Source organism: Drosophila takahashii, chromosome 2R, assembly GCF_030179915.1.
Source record: "Drosophila takahashii strain IR98-3 E-12201 chromosome 2R, DtakHiC1v2, whole genome shotgun sequence".
NCBI classification, from domain to species: domain Eukaryota; kingdom Metazoa; phylum Arthropoda; class Insecta; order Diptera; family Drosophilidae; genus Drosophila; species Drosophila takahashii.
In genome coordinates, this window is record NC_091679.1 from 36,709,360 (window position 1) to 36,730,372 (window position 21,013).

The following is a 21,013-nucleotide window of genomic DNA, read 5'->3' on the forward strand; positions in this document are numbered from 1 at the left end:
CTCCAAGCCGAGTTACCAAAGCAACCAGTATTTATCCACCTGTAATGAATTCCCACCAAATGAAACGCCCGTCCTTCTTATTGTTACAATTTTTTGATATTTTATTTACGTAAAAATAAAATATTTGGACATATGATTGAATATAACAAATTAATAACCTTCTTTTAAAAATTTGATTGATTCTTAAACTTGTCTAGTGTTGCGAACTCTTATAAAACTGAGCGATTAATGCTCTTAAGAGTAAATTGTTATAACTTCTCGACCTCCTCCACGAACCATTAACACTTTCTCAAGGCCCTCTGTTAATACCTCCAGAAATTCCATATCTGAAAGGGGAAAAAAATCAGTTAGGTGATGTTTTAGGATGCTTTTTTTCCAGATCTTACAATTGCTTTCACGCTCCGCTCTCACTTCCCTAGGTGGTCCAGGTAAATTCATTATGACCAACTGGGCATCCTGTGACTTTTCTACAATAACCTCATTTAGTTTTATTGCTGTGTGCATGCGACGAACATTGAACTCATCCCTGTGGGAAATAAAATATTTAAAGAGACTGTATATTGAATAAAAATCATTATCCCGTACGGTTTCACACTGGACTTAAAGTCTCCGTCGGCTTTCTCTGTCGATTCATCCTTGTTAGAAGTAGTTTCGGGTGTGTCCGCATTTTCGGGACCATCCAAATCAATTGAGTTACGTTTCTCGTCGTTCTGAGAATCCTGCATAATTGCAATCATAAATATTATCAGATGTCTTATATTCATATCCTTGAGTTTGAATGACAAGTGCCGTTGATTTTAAAAACTTAAAAGTCATGTAAAATCAACAATGGTAAAAAGCCAAAATATCAATAAATTTCATAACTCAAGTCAACTCAAAAATGGGTTTCATGTTCTACTATATGGAGTTATGGTTTAAAATTAAAATGTTTCGGGCTTACATTTGATGAGCTCGTTGATCTCACTTAACTTTATATATGTTCTTATGTGTATTATCGAGAGATTAGAGACAATGGTAAATAAAAATCTATAAGCAGTACATACGTGATGTTGTATTTCTTCTATAGTTGGATCGGCGAAGCGAACTTTAGACGCCGTTTTGGTGGCGTCATAATGGTGGTCTACAATAGTTTGAACCTGAAAATGTTACCATGAGGAGTATGAGAAAATAGGTTGCAGAAGAGTAGAGGCCAATATCAGAGAAGGGATTAACTATTCTCGGGATGCACACTGCAGGTAAGTAATATTTCGACAAGGTTGCCCCGGAAATTTATCTATAGTCTACTAGCAGACCCGTCAAGAAATTTCCCAATTTCTAAAGGATTTTTTCCAAGTTACTTATATAACAGTTTTTTTTTCAGACAATTACATTTTTACACATTTTATATAAATTATCGGATTAGTAAGCTTGTGCAATTCTTTTTCTATAAACAAGTGACTTGACTATTTAAAAAGCCTTGAAATTATAAAATTAAATGTCTCAGCACGAACAAGTTCTTTAACTATTTTGTCAACAAAAAAAATACACGTTCAGTCTCGGATAGATATGTAGTTTTATCTTTGCCACTTCAGAAGCCCCTGACAATCTGCTGATAACGGCTACTTATTAAGCAAGTCCAATAGAATAGACGTTGAGAATAAATTACAATTTTTATAGAGTTATAATAGATAGGAGGGTGAGCATTAGCAACATCACATTGACACAACACATAGAGGTTTATGATATGTATGAAGATGAAAGGAGCCACGTGCTCCCACCGGAAGATGTACTGATGAGACACACACAATCAGGTTTCATACAAAGTTCGGGCAATGAAAAGTTTGTATCTTGATATATCAATATAGTCATTCTGTTTATACTCTTTACCAAAGACATTTTATTATCACTGGGTGTTTCCTTAAAGTCCATTATAGTCTGAACCTTTTGGTTTTTAAATATATAAAGTGTAAAATTTTAATTTGGATCTCAGATAGTAATATGATATGGATATTGGAGGTACATGAGAAACAAAGGGCAAGATGGTTTCCTCTCAACAGTTACTCAAATCAAAATACGCAACCTTCAAAACGAACGAATATAAGAACTATGCTAATAAAGATTAAAATAAATGAAAGACTAAATGTGCATTATGGCCGTATAAACTAAACAAGAATGAGTTGAATGTATGGAACATCTTCGGTTCGAAGAAGTATAGATGTCTTGAATGAGAATCTTCTCAAAAGTTGACCACTTACCACTTTGGAGTTTTCTTTCTTATTTAAACCTAATGCTCTCAGCATCTGATTTCGCTGTTCCATCATCAGAGTCCGCTCGTAGGTGTAAGCGGAAATATCGCTGTTGTTCTGCAGTTTACAATGAGATATAAGACAAGACATTCAAGATATACCAGATAGAACGTACCATCTCAACAACTTCGACATCGGCCTCGATTCGGAGATGGTACAGGAATGTCTTTAGATCCTTCTTCATTTGAATCGAGTTGTCCTCGATTTGAGCAACTGTGAAGATCCTTAGCTTGCAATTGCGCCAAGTGCGGTGTTGCTTCAGCAGGAAAGGCAGCAACATGAGCAGACCACCGTCGTGGACAATCCACCAGATATCAATGTTGCCACCGATCTGAAACAGGGTTACAAAGATTACTTAATGACTCCGGGTTCTGAACGGTATATCCTACTTTGTGGCTTGATTCTGGGTAAAAGTTGATGCCCTTGGGCACCATGAGAGCCATGTGGCAAGCGGCCACTGTGCGGACCGTTTGGATGAAGGTCTTCCAGCTGTTCCTGCCCTCCTGCCGCCAGCTGTAGGGCCATCCGATGATGACAGTGTTGGGCTTCATGCCTCCCAGTCCGATTGTTTGGATGCTGTTAGATGTCAGATGTTAGTTCATCTATATATCGTTATATTTGTATTCCTTATACTTACACTGAACTGAGGCCCTCGCCAATCTGCTGGGACACCAGAACATCGCAGAATCCCTTCACCTTCTCGTCGGTCATGTATTTGCGCAGCGTGGACTTGGCATCCACGGCCTTGTTGGTTATCTTGGTGTGGTCGCCCTTTATCACAGACACACAAATCGTCAATCCCTTGCCAGCTTTCAGCTGGGTGGCAAAGGAGAATATCTTCCTATACTTTGGCAAGAGGTTATCGTTGAGCTTCGAGAGCACCAAAATTTGGGGACGCCAATTTTTCGTATGCGGTGGGCCTTCCTCCAGGCGGAGGAGAGAGTACCTGGCGGCGGTGAGGGCCATTCCACGAATGCCATCACCCCATTCCTTCTCAGCGCTGCAAAGTCGAGGATTAATTGGTATTATTTACCATATATACTGATAGAACCCCGAGTAACTCACCCGCGGTACTCTATGTATTTGTAGATGATGATGGCCATTCCCATAGCAATCAGTGCAAAGTACCAAGAAGTCATGATCATGACTGATATGCACAGCGTCAGGCCGATCAGGGACAAGCTCCAGTGGTAGAACTTGAAGCGGGGTCTCCAGTTGGGAGTCCTCAGCAGGGTTTGCACGGCACAGGCCAGGTTAACAAAGCCGTAGCACATGAGGAAGAACATGGACAGCAGCGGGGCCAGCAAGTCCACATTGCCTGTAGTTATAGGGTATGAGATTGGATATATCGCAGTCATAAGATCCTAGATTTACCCAAGAGAATGCCGCACTGGCAGATGACGATGGTCAGGAGCAGCGCACGGGTGGGTTCGCCACGACTGGAGGACTTGGCAAACGGAGCCAGGAAGGGTATAATCTCATCCCTGGCAATCGCCTGCAACAGACGAGGAGCTCCTGTTAAACTCTGCAGACCTGCTCCCAAGGTGGAGAGGAAAGAGCCAATCAAGATGACCCACTGATTTGGCCAGGCGATGTTTGCCACTACCAATTTGCCACCGATGGATTGACCGAATCTGAAATGGTGGGGGCCTTTAGTTATAACTTACTTTTATAATAAGTAATACTCACTTATCCCTCAGCAGGAGATTATCCACAGTGCCGGCGAAGAACATAACGCTGGATAAGTACACCGTGCTGGTGGTCAGAATGGCACATATCGTTCCGATGGGTATGCTTTTCTGGGCGTCAGCCAGGTCACCCGATCGATTGGATCCAGCCATGATGCCTGTTTATAAAGGTGGTTAGAAAGATCTCAAGAATTTGCCTACAAGTTCCAACCTGTGACCGATGGGAAGAAGATGCCGATGAGAAGGGTGAACGAGGTGGTAATATCGGCCATAATTTGGTTGTATGACTGGCCATTGGTGTTTTCAATGTCGATGGCATTCTTTCCATAGGCTATGAACTGGCCCTTCTCCAAGAACGAAGGCCATATGTTGTCGTAGAAAACTCCACTGGCCAGACCCTTGATGCCCTTGACTTTGGTCACGTTGTTGGCTGCTCATCCAGGAGAAAGTTTTGTAATTAGAATAAGAAAAGGGTATTCCCTTCGATAGACCTCACCTAGGAAGTATTCGTCGCATTTACCACCTGGGCAGTATATGTCGCGCATGAACGAGTCTTCCTTTGTGCAATTGTCAAGTGGGATATCCTTCAAGAGTCGTTTACCCAGAACACACATGCTGCAATCAAAAGGAGCTTAAGTGGCCATTCAAAAGGTAATACCGAAGCACTTACTATAGCTTTTCGTTGCCATGCATATTGTCAAATATTCCCACATACACCGCTATTATCGACAGAATGACACAGGCCAGGGCCACCGTTGCGAACTTATTGACGAATTTCACGCCCACGAACACGATGAGACCTTGATTTTACGGCGGGACATTAAAGTTTACTCCTTACTACTGGGCCCCAAGTTTAACTCACCCATAACAATGAGCAGCAAAGTGCCGTAGACCCTGAAATTGTTGTACATCGCGTCAGCATCCTTGGTGAAGTCCCCAAATATTGATGCCCACGGCGCCATGTATGTCTGGAGGCGATGAATAATTAAGTAATTAATGTAATGGAACTTTTCCAGTTTAAATGGGGGCTCTTAACTCACCAATACGATTTCCACGGCACCAACGATGTACATCGCCGCTGCCAAAGTGGTTCCCGTATAGAACAACATTCCCACCGCTCCACCGAATTCAGGGCCCAGGGATCTAAGTTTAACGGGACACTTAGGCTTAATACCTTTTAATATGCCATTGTAATTACCGTGATATCATGAAGTAACTCCCACCCGCCGGAACCACTCCATTCGTTGCAATGGCCGACATCGAGATCGCAGTAAGCATTGTCTGGAATTAGGATTCAAATGTGGCCAAAATGGATGGTTTATCAAGAAGATGCTCTTACCACACAGCAGCAGGTCAGAACAATTAAGAATCCACATACGGCGCCAGCCGTTCCAACAACCCATGTTAACCGAATGAACAATATGACACCAAAGATGTTTTGAATGCATGGCAAGAACACTCCAATTAGGGTACCTTAAAATTTGAACATTTAATACGTTAGTTAGTTTTCTTCTTACACTAGATTATTAATGAAGAATGATTTCGTTAACATTTGGGGATGTCACAGAAATGAAATCACTGAGGGTGTCTAAAAGAATGAAAAATAATAAACTAGTGTTGCATACTTTTAGACACCTTCATAAGTGATTTCAAAACAAACGGGATTTATGAATAACCCTATTATGTTTCGTTGCACAGTGAAGGTTAAAACACTTTAAATGGGATTAAAGTAATCATTCCCATGCAGCTTTGTCGGGCTGCGAACATTGCAGCCCCTTTGTCTGATTCATATGCGCCTTTCAGTATGGCAAACAAGAAACAAGAAAGTTAATTAAGTCGCGGCGAACATACCCATTCGAGCCGATGGAGCTGCCGGCTTGGCATCGGGATCGGTGGCCGCTGGTATCGTGTTTTCATAATTGGCAATTGATGAAATGAATGTTGATATATGGGGCCTGGTCTCCAAATCATCATCGTACAGATATAGATTTGGGTCGATATTGGACTTCTGGTTTTCTTCAGCCCTGTGGATATCACCTGAGTCTGTAAGAGAAGCATTAGGATGCGATAAAGTTGTAGAATATTATGTAATCGCCCAGGATTCGACTTGCTAACTTATATAAATCTATTTAATGGCTATTCTGATCCCACACATACCTTCATTTTTTGTGTCGTGAACTGTACCATTGTGTTCGGATGGTATTATTTCCATTTCATCCGAATCATCTTTTGCACTGTTACTTTGCATGTTAACCGTTATGTTTGGCTTCAAACCCTTGCTCTAGATTGCACTTTTTTCACTTAAAATTAGGTAACACTAGATAGTGGACGAGAATTAAATGGGAATGGCATGGTTTTTTTTTTTTAAGGAGGAGCTCTACGCATCGGCATTATATAACCGAAAGGCGTGGCCGATTCGGTGTATATTCACATGTCTGAGGACGTGTGTGCTTATATACTCGAGATTTGGGTTTTCGGAAAGGACTTCTTAATCGGGAAATGCCCCAGGACTTCGGAGGTGAGTGTGGATTTAAAATTCAAAGGCGGAAAGAGGGATGCTGTGCATTCGCAGCACCGAAAATTGTGCCAGCTCAGACAAAAAAAAATATGTAACCGATTAATTTAGGTCAAGGATTTTCAGGCCGTCATCGTGGGGCGGTAAATAAATGCCGTAAAGTCATCCTTTTTCACTGTAATGCGGCTCTCGAGCTGACAAATGCATAGAAAACCGAATGGTGCTCTGAAAATTGTTACGAAATGAATAGCTCTTGGCGCTTTTATATGGGGGAATGCAGGGGACGTGGAAATTCTCGAACTCGAGTCCCCAGAACTGAAGTCTCAAAAGGGGCACACACTTTGTAATTGAACGCACTTTTATTCATGTATTTGATTATTGTTAGAATTTCGTCGATTGTTAAAATTATGTTATTTGTTAAAGGTGCTCAAAAAGAACTGGTTTTTCATGTTTTTTTATATTTTTTTTGTTGTATTATTTGAAAGAAGGTTCTTTCTAAAATTATTTAGATTTTAGGCGAGCGAAAACGCTCAGATGTATGCTACTTTTCGTTCGGATTAATAGAAAAACTAAGAAAACTGTTGGTATTCGGCCGAATAAAAATTATGTTGCCCAGGACCCTGAGCGTTCAATTGAGATGAAATCGAAAGCTTTTGTCTACACACATTTTTAATACACACACACTCTTCTTCGAGAGAGATGCTGAAAAGAGCGGAGAGCGCCATTGCAGGTGTACATTTCTTGGCCTACAGCCCACTGGGCTTACGGGACTTGGCCAGGCCAGCACCCAGCCTCCCACCACCCAACCATCCAGCCACTCTCGCCCAGCATCCGCTGGAAGGGAAAAAGAAAATCCAAGGGAAAAGCTGCGCCGCCTGGGCGGCTCTCTCTCTCTCTCCTTGGGAGCTTTCCACAGGTACTACGAGACGAGCTTTGGCTTACAGCTGCGACGAAATGTGTCAGCGGGACATCCTGGACTCGGGCAACTGGGGCAGCGCAAGGATAGGATTGCAGGTCCGTAAGCTCTATCTGGGGTTACAGTAGTCATTCGAAGGAGAGGAATTGTATATCCCTCCGTTACAGAGACTTAATACAAAGAGGAATAAAACATATTGAAAAAAGCTACTAGGTTGATAAAATATCCTCTTGGTGCCTAATATATGTCCTATCTAAAATAGTATCCTCATCATTATTTGTTTTAAGTTTTCCAAATAGTTTATCTTAGAATTTACCTCTTATATTAGCATTCCCTTTAAAATAATAATAGTAAAAAATAAATATCCTTACCGTCATAGGACCCATAGTTCTCACCTAGGGTTTCGTCGTGGATGTCTCCAAGCAGTTTTCCACTAGCAGATTCATCCTGATTATAGTCCAACGCGGTGTCTTCGTCTGCTTTTGTAACTTGAAATCTATCTGGCATATTTCTGGATGTAAGGCACTCTGAAATCAAAATCAGTTAATATCCATTGAAAGCTTATCAAGAAACGAAAAATCAAATATCAAAAGCATTCCCGACGATCATAAGTCCACTTGTGTGTTTGTTCCGGATTCGAATAAACCCACGAACCCATAAACTCTTAAGTCAGGTAAGTTACTTTCCGCCGATAATGATTCTATTTTAGTCGGTTCCGAATTCACATAAACCCAAAAGCCAATAAACTTTTAAGACAGGTAATCTATACTTTTTTATTTCCGCCGCACCTCAAATAAGTATAATAACCCGTGATCGAAGGTATCATCACATTATTTGCATAATATTAGTTACTATCACATGACTACTGAAATTAGTAGATGACTAAACGAAAAGAAAAATTGCACCTTCGATTTATGCTCCACTTTTCAGGGCAGATAAAAAGTTGTTTTCGATCTTTTCGCGCTAATCGGTTTACACTCTTTATTGTTAGCATAAGATAACGGCCATTTAGTATGGCTCAGAGGTGTTATGTCACGGGTTTCGTTATATAAGTTACGACTTTGTTTCTACCCAAGATATGATTCGGAATTTTAACTGTTATATAACAAATTTTGTACTACTAAGCACCATGGACATTATGGCGGTCTTTCGACCGTGCGTAGATTATTCACCGCCACTGTAATTTTAGCCTGGACTGATAAATAAACAACAATGTATGTAGTCATGTCATGCACTAGCTGCAAATTTTGGGGGTAAATTGGAAATTATTCCTACTATCCGTCCATGTAGATACACTTGTTCAATCGGAATGCGTGTACTATAAGCTCAGTCTTATCACGATCGGGTCTCATCCCGATTTCGGCCAAAAAACGAGCAAAACAGATGGCCCAAGTGGGGGTCTAGTTCATTGATAAGTGCATAAATCTGTTCTCATCGATTGGGGGGCGCTCTGAACCCCGCATACACACGAAATCGTTCCATAGATTAACGTAAATACAGGTCTACATGGAACACAAAGAAGTGCATGCAGATACATCCATATCTACATACATATCATATGTATGTAGTTAAGGATGAGCGACGACGCACGTAGAATCAGAGCCAAAAACTGGATGGAAAAGCGCGTATTATCTAACGTCCCTCAGCCAAGGGTTCGATTTCGATCCGGGGATATAGGTAAATCACATCGAACAATCAGCCATACATACAGAATAAATCGGGAATGCTTTTGGCACGGGAAAAATGTAATGTTTACGCGCAGCGAAATTTTATTCTATTTACTTGAGCAAGCGCCTTGAACTCGCTTTTCACCGACGATCCACTTATGCTAACTAACGTCCTTTCTGCTTGTATATTTATTTATTTTTAAGGCGCCTCCACTCCTGCTTATTGTTTAGTGAACTTTTCAATTGTACGAATAAAATAAAACTATCATATTAAAGGCGCATGAGTAATACAAAATGATTTTCCACTGTATATACTTTGGAATCGCGAGTTGGGGGAAACTGTTGTATTAATGAAAAGTCTAATTGAAATCAAATGTAACGCATAGGGGACGCATGAATACCGATTGTATTTTGGAAAAAAGTCCGCCAGAGATATATTTATTGCAATTAGCACCCATGATATGATACCATTACCATCTTATGATAATTTCCTTCTCGCCGTTTGGTGAACGCAGAAAATTACTGTTTCTTGGCAAAGTTTATAAGGCAGTTAAAAGAGTCTAATAGCTATAGATGTGAGCTGATGTGGGTGTGTATATTAGCATGCATTTTTTTGCCACATAAAAAAATATATATTTTTTAATACAAAATTATGGATTTTGGATTACATTTTGAGATCTCCGCAGCGACAAACGTATTTATATCTGCAAGTTTTGACATTTTCGAGCTGACAGTTAATAAATCTTTAAATATTTTGGTGGAATACACATAAGCCATGGTTTTTAATATGCAAAACACTTTAAAATGGACAATGTAGAAATTTGTTTATTTACATAGTGCTGCAGGGATAATGCGATAGTTCTTTGGAAACATTTCGAAACACCTTGATCGGATTATTTTGGGGGTTGTCAGATTTTACAAATAAATAGTTTTGAAATTGGGTTTTATGTAAAATAATTATTTTATTTTTTAATATAAAGAGAAAGTAAAATTTTTAAACTTAAACACAGATGTTTTATTTTGATTTTTAAGGGGCTACCGATAGTATCGATACAAAAAATGAATGCTCTGCCAAGATGCTAACTGGATTAATTCCTGAGGTCTTCTCACTAAAACTAAAAAATGTATTAATTTATTGGTTTATATCACTTAATAAATCACATATGAATGAAAAATAAAATTCATCGATAGCTCTCACCAAAGATCATTGGCAAAATATTTGTTTGCTTGGCTGAATGGGGTATTCTTCTCTCTTTTTATTGTCAGGTATAAAATAAAATCTATTTTTTAACAGAAAAATTATAAGTTAAATTCAAACGCTAACACTTTTGTTAAACAAATTACACTTTTTATTAAATAAAATAAAATAAGGTACGATTAAATATAAAATTTAATTTTTTTTTTAATTAACTTCACTTAATTTAATTTAAGCCAAAAATATCGCAACCGCGGTTCTGTGTCTCGGCTAAGAAAGCTAGAGTGGCCGTGGGCTGTCGTTAAATAGGCCCTTTCCAAAGAAAATGGACTCCTCACCCACGAACCGAAGCGTTCCTTTTTAAACATTTTCGTCGCGGTGCTCATCGTGCGTCTGTTCCAACTGAAGGTAAGTTGCGAAATTCTGAGTGATTAGCGGCTACTTAGGGTGGCTAACTAACTGCCCAACTAGCAGCCAGCGTTTCAAATAGTCAATGTCCATGGTAAACCTTGAATTCCGCTTAAATCGAGCCCTGTTCGCTCCACCACGTGTTTTCCAAGAACGCAATGCATGGTAATTTGATTGAATCGCACATGCACACACACATGCGAATACATTTCTGCCGACCGAATGGCGTATTAGTTTTTAAAACGCCCTTCGATGTGTGCGAATCGCTCTACAAGTTCTATAATATTTAGCTGCTCAATAAATATGTAGCTCGGGTTTGCATGTGCCCTCAGTCTGGGATTCCTTCACAGTTGCAATTTTCTGTATAAGAATCTGCACATCCATGCATGTGCACATGTGTACATCAGTCTGTACATCACTGGCGAATATGTACATCAAAAGTAATTGCATGCAGAAAACTAAGATACTCTTTAATCTTGCAGTGAAATCGGCATTTATTGAACAATGGTGGACCCTCCAGCAGAAGGCAATGTAGACCCCGAGTCCTGCAACGAAATCGACGAGGAGAAGTCTGGCTCGGACTGCCAGTCGATGTGAGTAGAGAGCGGTGACGACATCCTTTTTGGCACCGAAACAAGGGCAATTAATAATCCAATCCAACACTCCAATTAGGCCGGCCTACATGAACTCGGTTCTGCGGCGCCAGTATCTGCAGGAAATGGTCAAGTCTCTGCCGGCTCCGGTGCAGAATAGGATTGTGTATCTGAAGAACCTGCAGTTGGAGCACCTGAAAATCGAGGCCGAGTTCTTCGAGGAGGTCTACAAGCTGGAGCAGAAGTACCAGGTGCAGTACCAGCCGCTGTTCGACAAGCGCAAGGAGATCGTCGAGGGCAAGGTGGATCCCGCCGAGGAGAAGCCCAAGTGGAAGGAGCCAGAGCCGTTGACCGACAACGAGGCCGATGCCGAGCACTTCCGCGAGGCGCTGAAGAGTTTGAAAAGTATTCCCCAGGACGCCAAGGGCATTCCCGGCTTCTGGCTGACGGTGTTCCGCAACACGGCCATTCTCTCCGAGATGGTGCAGCCCCACGACGAGCCGGCCATGCGCAAGCTGATCGATATATCCATTAAGTACGATAATGGGGTGAGTTTTGCTATGCCCTCCAGTCTTTCAGCATGCTAACGCTCCTTATCCCTCAGCATTCGTACACCTTGGAGTTCCATTTCGACAAGAACGAGTACTTCACCAACTCAGTCCTTACGAAACAGTACGTTCTGAAGTCCACCGTGGATCCCGACGATCCGTTCGCATTCGAGGGCCCAGAGATCTACAAGTGCACGGGGTGCACCATCAACTGGGAGAAGAAGATGAACCTGACAGTGAAGACCATCCGGAAGAAGCAGAAGCACAAGGAGCGTGGCGCTGTGCGCACCATCGTCAAGCAGGTCCCAACGGATTCCTTTTTCAATTTCTTCAACCCACCAGAGGTTCCAACCGACAAGGAGGAAATCGATGACGAATCTCAGCAGGTTAGATAGCCCTTGCAGTGCTCACCTGCTGGATCTTTAACTTAACTTCCACGAATTACAGATACTGGCTACCGATTTCGAAATTGGTCACTTCTTGCGCGCCAGAATTATTCCAAAAGCGGTGCTTTACTACACTGGCGACATTGTCGACGATGAGGACGACGAGGATGAGGAGGAGTTTGACGAGAACGAAGAGGACGAGTATGACGACGATGATGCCCCGCCAGCAAAGGGTCCCAAAGGTCCTGGCGGCAACAAGAAACAGTCGCCCAACGACTGCCCGAATCAGTAGGCATCTTAATATATGGCTGGTTTACCGATATAATGTATATACATAATTCAAATTTGATTTGAAATATATTTTTGGTGAATTAAAACTTAACTACAAACGATATGAGCTGAATTCTAATAAACCGCACATGATATTTTCATTCAATTGGCTTTGATTAAGACGTAAATCTTAAGAGAGTAATTAAATGTGTAAAAGTTAATTGTCTATTTAATTTCTAGTCAGCAATCTAAGATGTTTTTTGGACAAGTTGTAGGGGTAATGCAGGCTGGTTGGCACAAAGATTTGTCCAGAGACCTGGTTGTCAAAGTTTTCTTCGTAACCCACTGTGTAGCCATCTGGAATCTTCGCGGCTTTTTGCCAGGTGAAGCACTCCGGCGGTGTGGAGTTAAGGGCGTAGAAGGGATAGTCGAAGGTATTTATGTATATATCAACGCAAAGACCATGACTGCCCAAGTGAAGTTGACTGGCCACCGAAGGCTGTTTTAGACCACAGCTGCCCAGCATAATGTTCCTGTGGCAGGAGTAAACGAAGGTGCCCTTGTCGCGACTCGAGTGGAAGCACTGCACATGTTTTCCGGCCTTCGAGTGATCCACTGCAATGGGATCAAATCCGGGTCCAGCCATATCACATGCTGAAACTCAGAAGTAATTTAGTTGGTCGTAGAAATCATTTTATATACTGACTATCTATGCTTTCGATGATGTGATAAGGCCGTAAAGATCTTCCTACTGCTGAAGCCAGTTGTCCACCAAAGCTAAAGCCAAACATATAGCCTCGCTTCGGGTCAAATCCCTGCTTAAAGAGTGTTAAAATAATGGAAGATATGGCTCCAGTCAGGGTGTCGAAGTTTGTGTATAACCTGTATAAGTTAGGGAATTGAAATTTGAGTTTTTCTTGACCATATTAAATATTTACCTACCGCATATATGAGGAACTAGCCACTACACTATAGTCAATGCATATCACACATCCGCCGCGGTAATAACTAAGCCCTGAAATATTGATCTATTTAAAAAAGGTTCTTTGAATATAAAAAATTACCTTTGCCTTACTGTCAATTAGTGATAAAGCCCATTCGTCCGAGCAACTTTGAATCCAGCCATGTAAAACTATGGCAAACTTGTCGGAAGCTGAGCAACCTGACCCCTTAAGATCATAGGTATCGTCATAAGCTGAAGTTTCCAGAGTTTTGGTGTTGTTCCTATAGAAAATAACTCGCATCGTTTTCTGAGCATCATATTTGATTCTCTGTTGATATGCTTCATAACAAATTTCGAAATAAGGTGATAAAACTACACAATTTCTTTTAAATTCATACCAAAAGTGTCATTTTGTGATTTGGGTGCTTGCTTTTGTCTTAAAATCGCATATTTAAGATTTAGTTTGGAATGGGTTACATTAATTAAAAGTTGAAAGAAGTATATAGTCAAGATTGAGTGAAAAATACTGAGCAATTGCATATTTATCAAGATTGTTTACAGAAAGTGAAAAGGTAATAACAGTACTAACTTTCTAAAAATCTCGTTTAGAAGTCAATGTTGATTTTTTTATAAATCGTTTCAATATTCAAACGATATTTTCAGCAATCGATAATAAATGTTTGGCGCCAAAAAAACGAAAGTTAAATGTATTATTAAATATTGCATTCTTCTTTATTTCCATTTAAATGAATCCGTTTTTCCTATGTAGAACATTTTTCATTGTCATCAAAGTCTAGTGAATTGAGGACATTCACGTCTAGTTCTGGGTCTGCATACTCCAGAATATTAAAGTCATCTCCCATTTCGGAAGTGAGCGACTTGAGTAGATCATCGTCGTCGCCTTCGCCGAGTCCTCCCAGGATGTCACCAAATCCAACGGTCTCCAACTCCACGGCCGAAGAAGTGACCTCCTGCGGCTCGTTCAACTTCACATCCTGCTCCAAGGCCCTGCCTTCAGATGGCTGAGATTTTCCACTAATGCTCAACATTGGATTGTTCTGCGTGATGGGTGTATTTTGCATCATGCCCAGCCGCATGACATCATTGGCTAGGAACAAGTCCGAGTTGGCTCCCATTAGCATTGGTTCTGTGCTATTCTTCTGCAGCAGATTCCTCAGCTTTTTATCCCCAATGGGCTCTGTGCCATATACCGCATTCAACTCCAGCCGATTGTCAACGGGTGTCATTTTGAGAGTAGTGGTTGCTGTCGTATGCACTTGAGTCCTTTGCATCGTAGCCTTAATCACCAAATTGTCGTTCACATTCGGCATCACATGATGCGGGTTGGCGTTATTTGCCGTTGCCTGCGCCGGGCCACCAACATAGTTACCCATATCGTAGGCATTTCCATCTAAAATAAATAGAAAATAAATAAAGTGAAGAGTGACTTTACTGACATTACACTTACTGTACGTGACAAACATGTTCGGTTGGTCTTCCTTCAATTTGGGCTGTTGTTTCCACACTCTTCCCATATCTTCCTGCTTTTGTGGCTTTGGTGGCATAGGTATTTTATTTTGCTCTCGCCTCTGCCGCAAAGCAGAGCGATTATCCTTAGCCTTTTGCAAGAAAGGAGCCTTTTTCTCGTTGCACAGCGAACGCCACCTCTTTAGAATCTGCTTGCAGCGATCATTCCAGTTCGGGAACAACTCTTTTAGGTTCGGATGCTCCGTATTGGCATACAATACTGCCGAAATGGTAGCCATTAGACCAAGGTCTGCAATAAGATATTAATTGAGTATTTAAATCATAGGTATAAAACAATTCCTACCTTCATCCTTTCGCATTTTCTCAGCTGTCTTTTGAGTGCCAGCGTTCAGATTTTCCGTCACGGGTTCGACAACCTTTTGTTCCTCCTCCGGTCTCTTTTCTGTTTGCAAAACTACTTGGCTAATCATAGTTTGCATATTCTGCTTATTGACATTTTGTGCTTTTAAGTGATCCGGCTGTTGGCGGAAATGGAGCTGTTGGCTCGGATTTACTGCAATATTTCCCGGCAAATATAGCTGATTGTGAAACTTTTGATCCTGAGGCAACTGGTTAGGTACCATGTAATTATCGACCAAGACCACAGGTGATTCCCTATAAATAAATATTAATTTTAACTAAGGGAAGACTGGTATTTTGTCAAAACGCTTACCTCATTGGTTTTTCAATAATTTCAGCTGATGTAACCGTATTTACAGAGTTTGGTGTGTCTAGTTCTGGAATATTTGGTGAAGCCAAAGTGTCCAAAGGATGCCTGTTGCCAAAAACAGTGTTAGAAATCTCCGTATGTAAGGGATCTGGAACAAAAATGAAAACCAGTGGTCAATAAAGTCTTAAAACAAGATAAACAAAGGTTAGTTAATTACCAAAAACGTTAGCAACTGGTGTAATGGGGTTTTTGTGCTGCATTCCCATTGGCATTTGCTCAATGAAAACCGTTTTATTCTCAGTTTTCGGCTCAGCTTTGACTTTCTTGAGGGTCTTCGCTGGACTCTTGTGCACCACCGGTGTGTCCTGATTCGCTGGGCTCTTGCCTTCGGGCCGCGTGAAGTACACCTTCATGGAGGCGTCGATTTCGTCAGAGGAGTCTGATTCGGCCATTACAAGCTCGCCGCCTTCCAGCAGAGGTTTTCCGAAGAACGCCTCTTGCAGATACACAGGATAGGCTTCGATAAGTTTGTTCTTCTGCTTTTTTCGTATGATTTTCTTCTTTTTGTCCATGGTCATCATGGAATTTAATTGATCCGCAGCAGTCGTCTCCTCGCTGTCCTTCTTCAGACCTCTATTGCGTACGGAAAAGCCACCTATGCCCAGCTTTTGGAGATTCCGCTGCCGCTTCTTACGCAAGATATGCACGCCCTCGTCATTGGTGGAGATGGTGAAACCCTCCGGAATGGCGTTCTCCGTCCCATCCCAGACCATTCCGTCTTTGTACTTCTCCAGCGCCTCCTCGGCGCCTCCGTCCGCCTGACCATCCTTGCCGTTGCCGATGGGCTGTCGCATCTTGCGCTTTCGTTTGATCTCCGTCGACAGGGACTTGATCATGCCCAATCCGCTCTCGCTTAGGCACACGCCGTCGATCCAATGGATGGCCTCCGGGGCAGCCTCGGGCATGTCGCTGGCCAGGGTGAGATGATTGCGTTCGGATGCACTGCTCTTGGCATCGAAACCCGGCCCCGAGGTGGCTGTGATGTGAACGAATGCTTTGCTCGACTGACCACCAATGGCCAACGAATCCTCCTTGCCCGTCTTGGCATCCGTGAGCGACATTGAGTTCCTCGTGGAGCAGCGGCACTTCAAACACTTGTACACATTATTGTCGTAGTAATCAATGGTCAGCTGGGCGTTGACGGTGTCGCAGAGGAAGTGCGACCAGAGGTCACAGTGCTCGCACTGGATGATCATCTCGCCGTTGGAATACGGGCTCTTGCACACCGGACACGACGACTGGCTGGTGCAGGGCGGGCATTCGAGCATGTTGGAGTCCCCGAACTCGCTCTTCTCGGTGGGATTGCGTCCGCATTTCTGGCACAGTGTGCAAAAGGAGCACTTCCAGTTGCCCGTGGGCACGGTTTCCAGCGGCGGATTCACACAGTAGATGTGGTAGGAGATGTCGCACTCGTCACACAGCAGAAGCCGCGCTTCGTCGTTCTTCTTGCCGCATCCCTCGCACACCGTGCAGTCCAGGCATCGCCAACCCTTCTGCAGGATGCCCCGCGAAGGCTTCACGCCAGCGCAGTACGGATGATAGCATTGGCCGCACTGAGCGCAGGTGATCATCACCGAATCGCTTTCGATGCCCAGCGAGCCGCACATCACGCAGATATCCTGTGCCTGGATAAACTTATCCCTCGCCGAGCAGAGGAGCAGCTTCTTGTCGCTGGTTAGATCAGCCTCCATGTTGCGACTCAGGCAGCGATCGCTTGAGATGCTGGGCAGTGCCAGCTGGCGTCCCTTGCCCCGCGTGCTGCGCTTCTTGTTGATCTGCGACATGACACCCATGCGGTGCAGGACGAATTTCCCGCTCTTTCCGCGCACATTCGAAAGGCACACTTTTTTCTTGCCGGCGGGCAGCTTGTGGAGTTCATCGCTGGATGGATCTATGGTGGGTTTTCCCTCCAGCGGGTCCAGTTCAATTTCCTTGAGGCTCAGTTGCTCTGATGACGAGTCCATGGCGGACAATACGATCGAGTCGATTGCCTGTTGCGATGACCCAGGTCCCGATGAATTGCTCTTGCAGTTCGGACACACGTAATCGTAATCTGGATTCTGCTCCTTTTTCTTGTGGTAAGCCGTTAAGTCCGCTTCCTCGTCACACGTACTGTGCACAAATCTGAGAGGAATCCAAGAAGAATTATCATAGATTCAAAACTAATTAGAAATTAATTACTTGTTGCACCAGCTGCACTTGACCATTTCCTTGTGGGAAGCTGCCCTATATGCCTTTTGGCAAATCGGGCAGGAAAATCCCTTGTTCCGCTGCTGATAGCAGGAGTCGCAGATTGTGTAGTGGCTGTGCCAGCGGGAGGAGCTGCCGCCGCCCGGAGTTCTCGACCCGCAGTCCGTGCACACGCGACAGCGCTGGAACAAGTTATTAATAATTAATAATATTAAATATCCATAATACAGAACCATTATTGGCTTACATTGCACTTCCAGCCGTATTTCGGAATCGCTGAGATAACAGGTCGCAGGCAGGAGGCATGATAGATCTTCTGGCACTGCTCACACTTTACATACTTGGTGTCATTTGAGTCCTGCTGCCTGCAAATCTGGCATTTGGTGCAGCGCGCGCAGTTCCAGCCAGAGCGGGTGTCTAATAAACAAGTAGATATAACTATATAGTCTATATAGTCTCTGGTTAAGCTTACCTGGCAGATTGGCCAGGCCAATGCAGGTTGAATGAAAGTGGTCGCCGCAGGTACTACACATGATCAGCTTGGAGAGATCCCCCAGCGAGGAGCAGGACAGGCACTCCACGTTATTGTCGCTGCCTGCAAGTCAAGCTGTTAGTTTCGGGGATACCCTATGAACTTAATACTTACATATCACAGGCACCTGGCTCAAGTGCTCCGTGCAGAAGACCGTGAAACTCTCCAGGATGAGCAGGCAGCCCGCGGCGGCGGCACACGGGTAGTGGTGCACCTGGCGGCAGTTCATCTTGCAGTTGATGGAGGCCCCGTGGCGCCCGCAGAAGTTGCACTTCTGCTCCAGGAACTCCGCAAAGTGGCTGGCAAAGTACGTGGCGTCCGCGTCGCTGATCTGGCTCTTGCGCAGCGACCACATAATGCACATGCGGTGCACGTAGACGAAGCCCTCGTCGAGGAACTCGGCGGGATGCACCACCTCCGGCTGTCCGATTTTGTCCAGTTCGTAGTGGCACTCGCCGGAGCTCAAGGACGGCTGCTTGGGGCCATAGAACAGCCGCGATCCGTCCTCCCTCAGGCGGTCCACGGGATATTTATCCCTGATCTCAGCGGACGTGGGCGCCTTCAGCTGCAGAATCTCACCCTGGCCCAAGGCACTCTTCTCCCCGAGGTTGCATAAACAGCACACCTTGCTCGGAAACTTCTCCGGGAAGTACGGCAGGTCGTCGGCCGCCGCCTTCTCCTCCATGCTCGCAACAACGTTCGTGCTCATCGTGGGTCGACGCGTTTCATTAAAATAACAAAAAAATAGCCGCCACCGCTTATTTTGTATACATTACTCGGCTGCAGAGGTGGAGATCTATCGATGGCAAAACATCGCTGGCATCGATGTTTGGCAGGGTGTTATCGATGTTTTTTAATTTATTTATTTTCTATTCATAATTAGTATAAATGAGGGACTAAAGACCTAAAAACCTGTAAATGTAATTTCAAATAGTTTGATTAATGCAGGACATTTTTTTTTATATAAAATCTGGAAAAGCTAATAAGTTATCGAACGTCATTAAATTAATGGGATTGTAAAAAAATATCGTTATAATCAGAGTTAAAATTGTCTGAATTTTCCTAAAAAAACATTTTCATTCGAGGAAAATTATCTCGGAATCCCGGAAAATATTGCTGGAAAGTAGTGTGGCCACCTGTCGGAAAACCCAAAAGGACTGCGTTTTCTGTGCGCTTGAGGTATTATGGGCGGGAAAGCAGGGTCTTGAAATAATAACAAAAATTTAATATTTATAGGCCTAAATAAATAATGAGGGATCGCGACCGCCGTGACAGGGATCGTGATCGGGAAAGAGATCGGGAGAGAGACAGAGACCGGGATCGCGACAGACGCCACCGCTCCAAGTCGCCCGTTAGGAGCAGCCGGCAGAGCTCCAAGTCGAAGAAGAAGTCCAAGTCCAAGAAGTCGAAAAAGTACTCCCGCAGGAGTCGCAGCAGCAGTCGCAGCTCCTCGCGCAGTTCCTCCAGCAGCAGGAGCAGTTCCCGGAGCAGGCACAGCAAGAGCAGGAGCAGGGACCAAAACAAATCCCGCTCTGCCTCTCAAAGGACCACCAGGGGTCCCAGTTCCGAGAGCAATTCCCGATCCGGCACCACACCCGTAACTGCCGCCGTGAAGGCCATCGATCTACTGGACACCAAGGTGCAAAAGGCACTGGAGACCATAGACGAGGACACCTTCAAGCCCGCTGCCTTCTTCAGCTCAAGGGATGCAAAAGAGTCGTCCGAAAAGGTCATCATAGACCTGAACAACGAGACGGTCACAGTGCCCAATAAGCCACCCGTTGCCGTGCGAAACGAAGATGTAATATTCCATCCGAACGTGAGTGGGGGTCACCTGTTCCTCTTGCTTATCCTCTAATGATCTCTCTATCCTTACAATCCCCACAGTTCCTCGGCGACCCGGATCTCAAGGCCGAGAAGTGGCTGCGCAAGCTCTACAATTACCGCCAGAAGTACATGCAGGAGTAGTCGAGAGTTCAGACTCTGTATTTAAGAAACAATAAACCTAATTGTCTAGAATATATCGCTGCCCGTCCTGCGGGCGCGCTGCAACGCCTCCGCCGGAGTCAGTTGCTCGTTGGCCGAGGGCTCCTTGGCACTGCCGTCCGCCTGCAGGGTGCCCGCCTTGAAGTCCTCGATGATCTTCTGCGAGTAGACGGCGTTGAACAGGTCCAAGCTGGTGAACTCCGATTGGACGACTTCGGGGGCTTTGTACGACACATAGGGCTTCAGCTTGCAGCCGGTCAGGTCGGGCACTATGATGTCCGGGATCTTCTCGGGGATCTCCACGTACTGCCCGTCCACAGTGATTCCCGTGTCGCGCACTCCGCGCTTGTGAATGGCCACCGGCGGATTGGCCAGCGTTTTCTGGGCCTCCTTCACCACGCGAGTTCCCCGCTTGTTGTACACATTGAATTTGCGGAAGTTCCGCTTGCCCTCCAGTACGGATGAAGTGCTGATGGTCCTCTGCTGGCAGCGGAGTGCCATGGGCGCCAGTTTAATACAATTATTCATTGTTATTTGGCTTTTCGGCGAGGCGAAGTTGTTAAATAACAAATGCGGGAGCGAAACAGCTGTTTGCTGGACTGGAGATGACAGTTCTTTCGATACAAACAAAACC

The 21,013-nt window shown here is 43.9% G+C and overlaps 6 protein-coding genes across 14 annotated transcripts; 2 read left to right on the forward strand and 4 right to left on the reverse strand.

The window, feature by feature from the left end:
- Positions 1-74: 74 nt before the first annotated feature.
- On the reverse strand, positions 75-9,881 carry kcc (solute carrier family 12 member kcc). Of its 9 annotated transcripts, none has more exons than XM_070212975.1 (22): positions 9,740-9,881; positions 7,776-7,931; positions 5,825-6,016; positions 5,313-5,446; positions 5,172-5,254; positions 5,014-5,116; positions 4,836-4,941; positions 4,644-4,773; positions 4,470-4,588; positions 4,185-4,403; positions 3,975-4,131; positions 3,660-3,919; positions 3,351-3,603; positions 2,923-3,285; positions 2,675-2,861; positions 2,401-2,616; positions 2,235-2,342; positions 1,867-1,920; positions 1,044-1,136; positions 586-719; positions 387-526; positions 75-326 (listed from the first exon to the last, which is right to left on the reverse strand). In XM_070212975.1, the coding sequence occupies exons 2-22, from the start codon at positions 7,909-7,911 to the stop codon at positions 235-237; spliced, it is 3,279 nt and encodes a 1,092-aa protein (XP_070069076.1). In that variant the 5' UTR covers positions 7,912-7,931; positions 9,740-9,881; the 3' UTR covers positions 75-234. The 9 variants fall into 9 exon arrangements, with proteins under 9 accessions (XP_070069076.1, XP_017013582.1, XP_017013581.1 ...); XM_017158093.3 differs by lacking the exon at positions 9,740-9,881 and adding an exon at positions 9,187-9,380 and having other exon boundaries at positions 7,800-7,931; XM_017158092.3 differs by lacking the exon at positions 9,740-9,881 and adding an exon at positions 9,187-9,380.
- Positions 9,882-10,520: 639 nt separating this feature from the next.
- Nap1 (Nucleosome assembly protein 1) lies at positions 10,521-12,632 on the forward strand. Its single transcript, XM_017158057.3, has 5 exons — positions 10,521-10,674; positions 11,157-11,267; positions 11,347-11,815; positions 11,872-12,201; positions 12,263-12,632. Exons 2-5 carry the CDS (start codon positions 11,179-11,181, stop codon positions 12,491-12,493), a joined length of 1,119 nt encoding a protein of 372 aa, XP_017013546.1. The 5' UTR covers positions 10,521-10,674; positions 11,157-11,178; the 3' UTR covers positions 12,494-12,632.
- On the reverse strand, positions 12,546-14,006 carry LOC108068460 (uncharacterized). The gene is made up of 5 exons (XM_017158058.3): positions 13,813-14,006; positions 13,547-13,753; positions 13,414-13,486; positions 13,178-13,353; positions 12,546-13,125 (listed from the first exon to the last, which is right to left on the reverse strand). The coding sequence occupies exons 1-5, from the start codon at positions 13,952-13,954 to the stop codon at positions 12,701-12,703; spliced, it is 1,023 nt and encodes a 340-aa protein (XP_017013547.2). The 5' UTR covers positions 13,955-14,006; the 3' UTR covers positions 12,546-12,700.
- A 114-nt stretch (positions 14,007-14,120) lies between these two features.
- On the reverse strand, positions 14,121-19,194 carry Lpt (Lost PHDs of trr). The gene is made up of 9 exons (XM_017158056.3): positions 18,508-19,194; positions 18,334-18,456; positions 18,109-18,278; positions 17,853-18,043; positions 15,829-17,795; positions 15,615-15,759; positions 15,246-15,556; positions 14,883-15,191; positions 14,121-14,825 (listed from the first exon to the last, which is right to left on the reverse strand). Exons 1-9 carry the CDS (start codon positions 19,100-19,102, stop codon positions 14,176-14,178), a joined length of 4,461 nt encoding a protein of 1,486 aa, XP_017013545.2. The 5' UTR covers positions 19,103-19,194; the 3' UTR covers positions 14,121-14,175.
- Positions 19,195-19,415: 221 nt separating this feature from the next.
- On the forward strand, positions 19,416-20,412 carry LOC108068376 (probable splicing factor, arginine/serine-rich 7). The gene is made up of 3 exons (XM_044393180.2): positions 19,416-19,572; positions 19,630-20,212; positions 20,281-20,412. The coding sequence occupies exons 2-3, from the start codon at positions 19,643-19,645 to the stop codon at positions 20,359-20,361; spliced, it is 651 nt and encodes a 216-aa protein (XP_044249115.1). The 5' UTR covers positions 19,416-19,572; positions 19,630-19,642; the 3' UTR covers positions 20,362-20,412.
- Positions 20,362-20,999, reverse strand: mRpL41 (mitochondrial ribosomal protein L41). The gene has a single exon (XM_017157893.3). The coding sequence runs from the start codon at positions 20,905-20,907 to the stop codon at positions 20,407-20,409; it is 501 nt and encodes a 166-aa protein (XP_017013382.2). The 5' UTR covers positions 20,908-20,999; the 3' UTR covers positions 20,362-20,406.
- Positions 21,000-21,013: the final 14 nt, after the last annotated feature.

What these genes read in the sequence shown, in the direction of transcription:
- kcc (XM_070212975.1), bottom strand. Translation starts at nt 7,911, where the DNA reads ATGCCAGATAGATTTCAAGTTACAAAAGCAGACGAAGACACCGCGTTG. An exon ending in ATGCGACGAATACTTCCTAG is followed by an intron (nt 4,404 to 4,469) that starts GTGAGGTCTATC and finishes CTGGATGAGCAG; the next exon opens with CCAACAACGTGACCAAAGTC. An exon ending in TAGAAGAAATACAACATCAC is followed by an intron (nt 720 to 1,043) that starts GTATGTACTGCT and finishes GCAATTATGCAG; the next exon opens with GATTCTCAGAACGACGAGAA.
- Nap1 (XM_017158057.3), top strand. Translation starts at nt 11,179, where the DNA reads ATGGTGGACCCTCCAGCAGAAGGCAATGTAGACCCCGAGTCCTGCAAC. An exon ending in CCATTAAGTACGATAATGGG is followed by an intron (nt 11,816 to 11,871) that starts GTGAGTTTTGCT and finishes CTTATCCCTCAG; the next exon opens with CATTCGTACACCTTGGAGTT. An exon ending in TCGATGACGAATCTCAGCAG is followed by an intron (nt 12,202 to 12,262) that starts GTTAGATAGCCC and finishes CACGAATTACAG; the next exon opens with ATACTGGCTACCGATTTCGA.
- LOC108068460 (XM_017158058.3), bottom strand. Translation starts at nt 13,954, where the DNA reads ATGCAATTGCTCAGTATTTTTCACTCAATCTTGACTATATACTTCTTT. An exon ending in ATCACAAAATGACACTTTTG is followed by an intron (nt 13,754 to 13,812) that starts GTATGAATTTAA and finishes TTTGTTATGAAG; the next exon opens with CATATCAACAGAGAATCAAA. An exon ending in GCTAGTTCCTCATATATGCG is followed by an intron (nt 13,354 to 13,413) that starts GTAGGTAAATAT and finishes TAACTTATACAG; the next exon opens with GTTATACACAAACTTCGACA.
- Lpt (XM_017158056.3), bottom strand. Translation starts at nt 19,102, where the DNA reads ATGAGCACGAACGTTGTTGCGAGCATGGAGGAGAAGGCGGCGGCCGAC. An exon ending in AAGTGCAGCTGGTGCAACAA is followed by an intron (nt 17,796 to 17,852) that starts GTAATTAATTTC and finishes GATTCCTCTCAG; the next exon opens with ATTTGTGCACAGTACGTGTG. An exon ending in GAAAATGCGAAAGGATGAAG is followed by an intron (nt 15,192 to 15,245) that starts GTAGGAATTGTT and finishes ATCTTATTGCAG; the next exon opens with ACCTTGGTCTAATGGCTACC.
- LOC108068376 (XM_044393180.2), top strand. Translation starts at nt 19,643, where the DNA reads ATGAGGGATCGCGACCGCCGTGACAGGGATCGTGATCGGGAAAGAGAT. An exon ending in ATGTAATATTCCATCCGAAC is followed by an intron (nt 20,213 to 20,280) that starts GTGAGTGGGGGT and finishes CAATCCCCACAG; the next exon opens with TTCCTCGGCGACCCGGATCT.
- mRpL41 (XM_017157893.3), bottom strand. Translation starts at nt 20,907, where the DNA reads ATGAATAATTGTATTAAACTGGCGCCCATGGCACTCCGCTGCCAGCAG.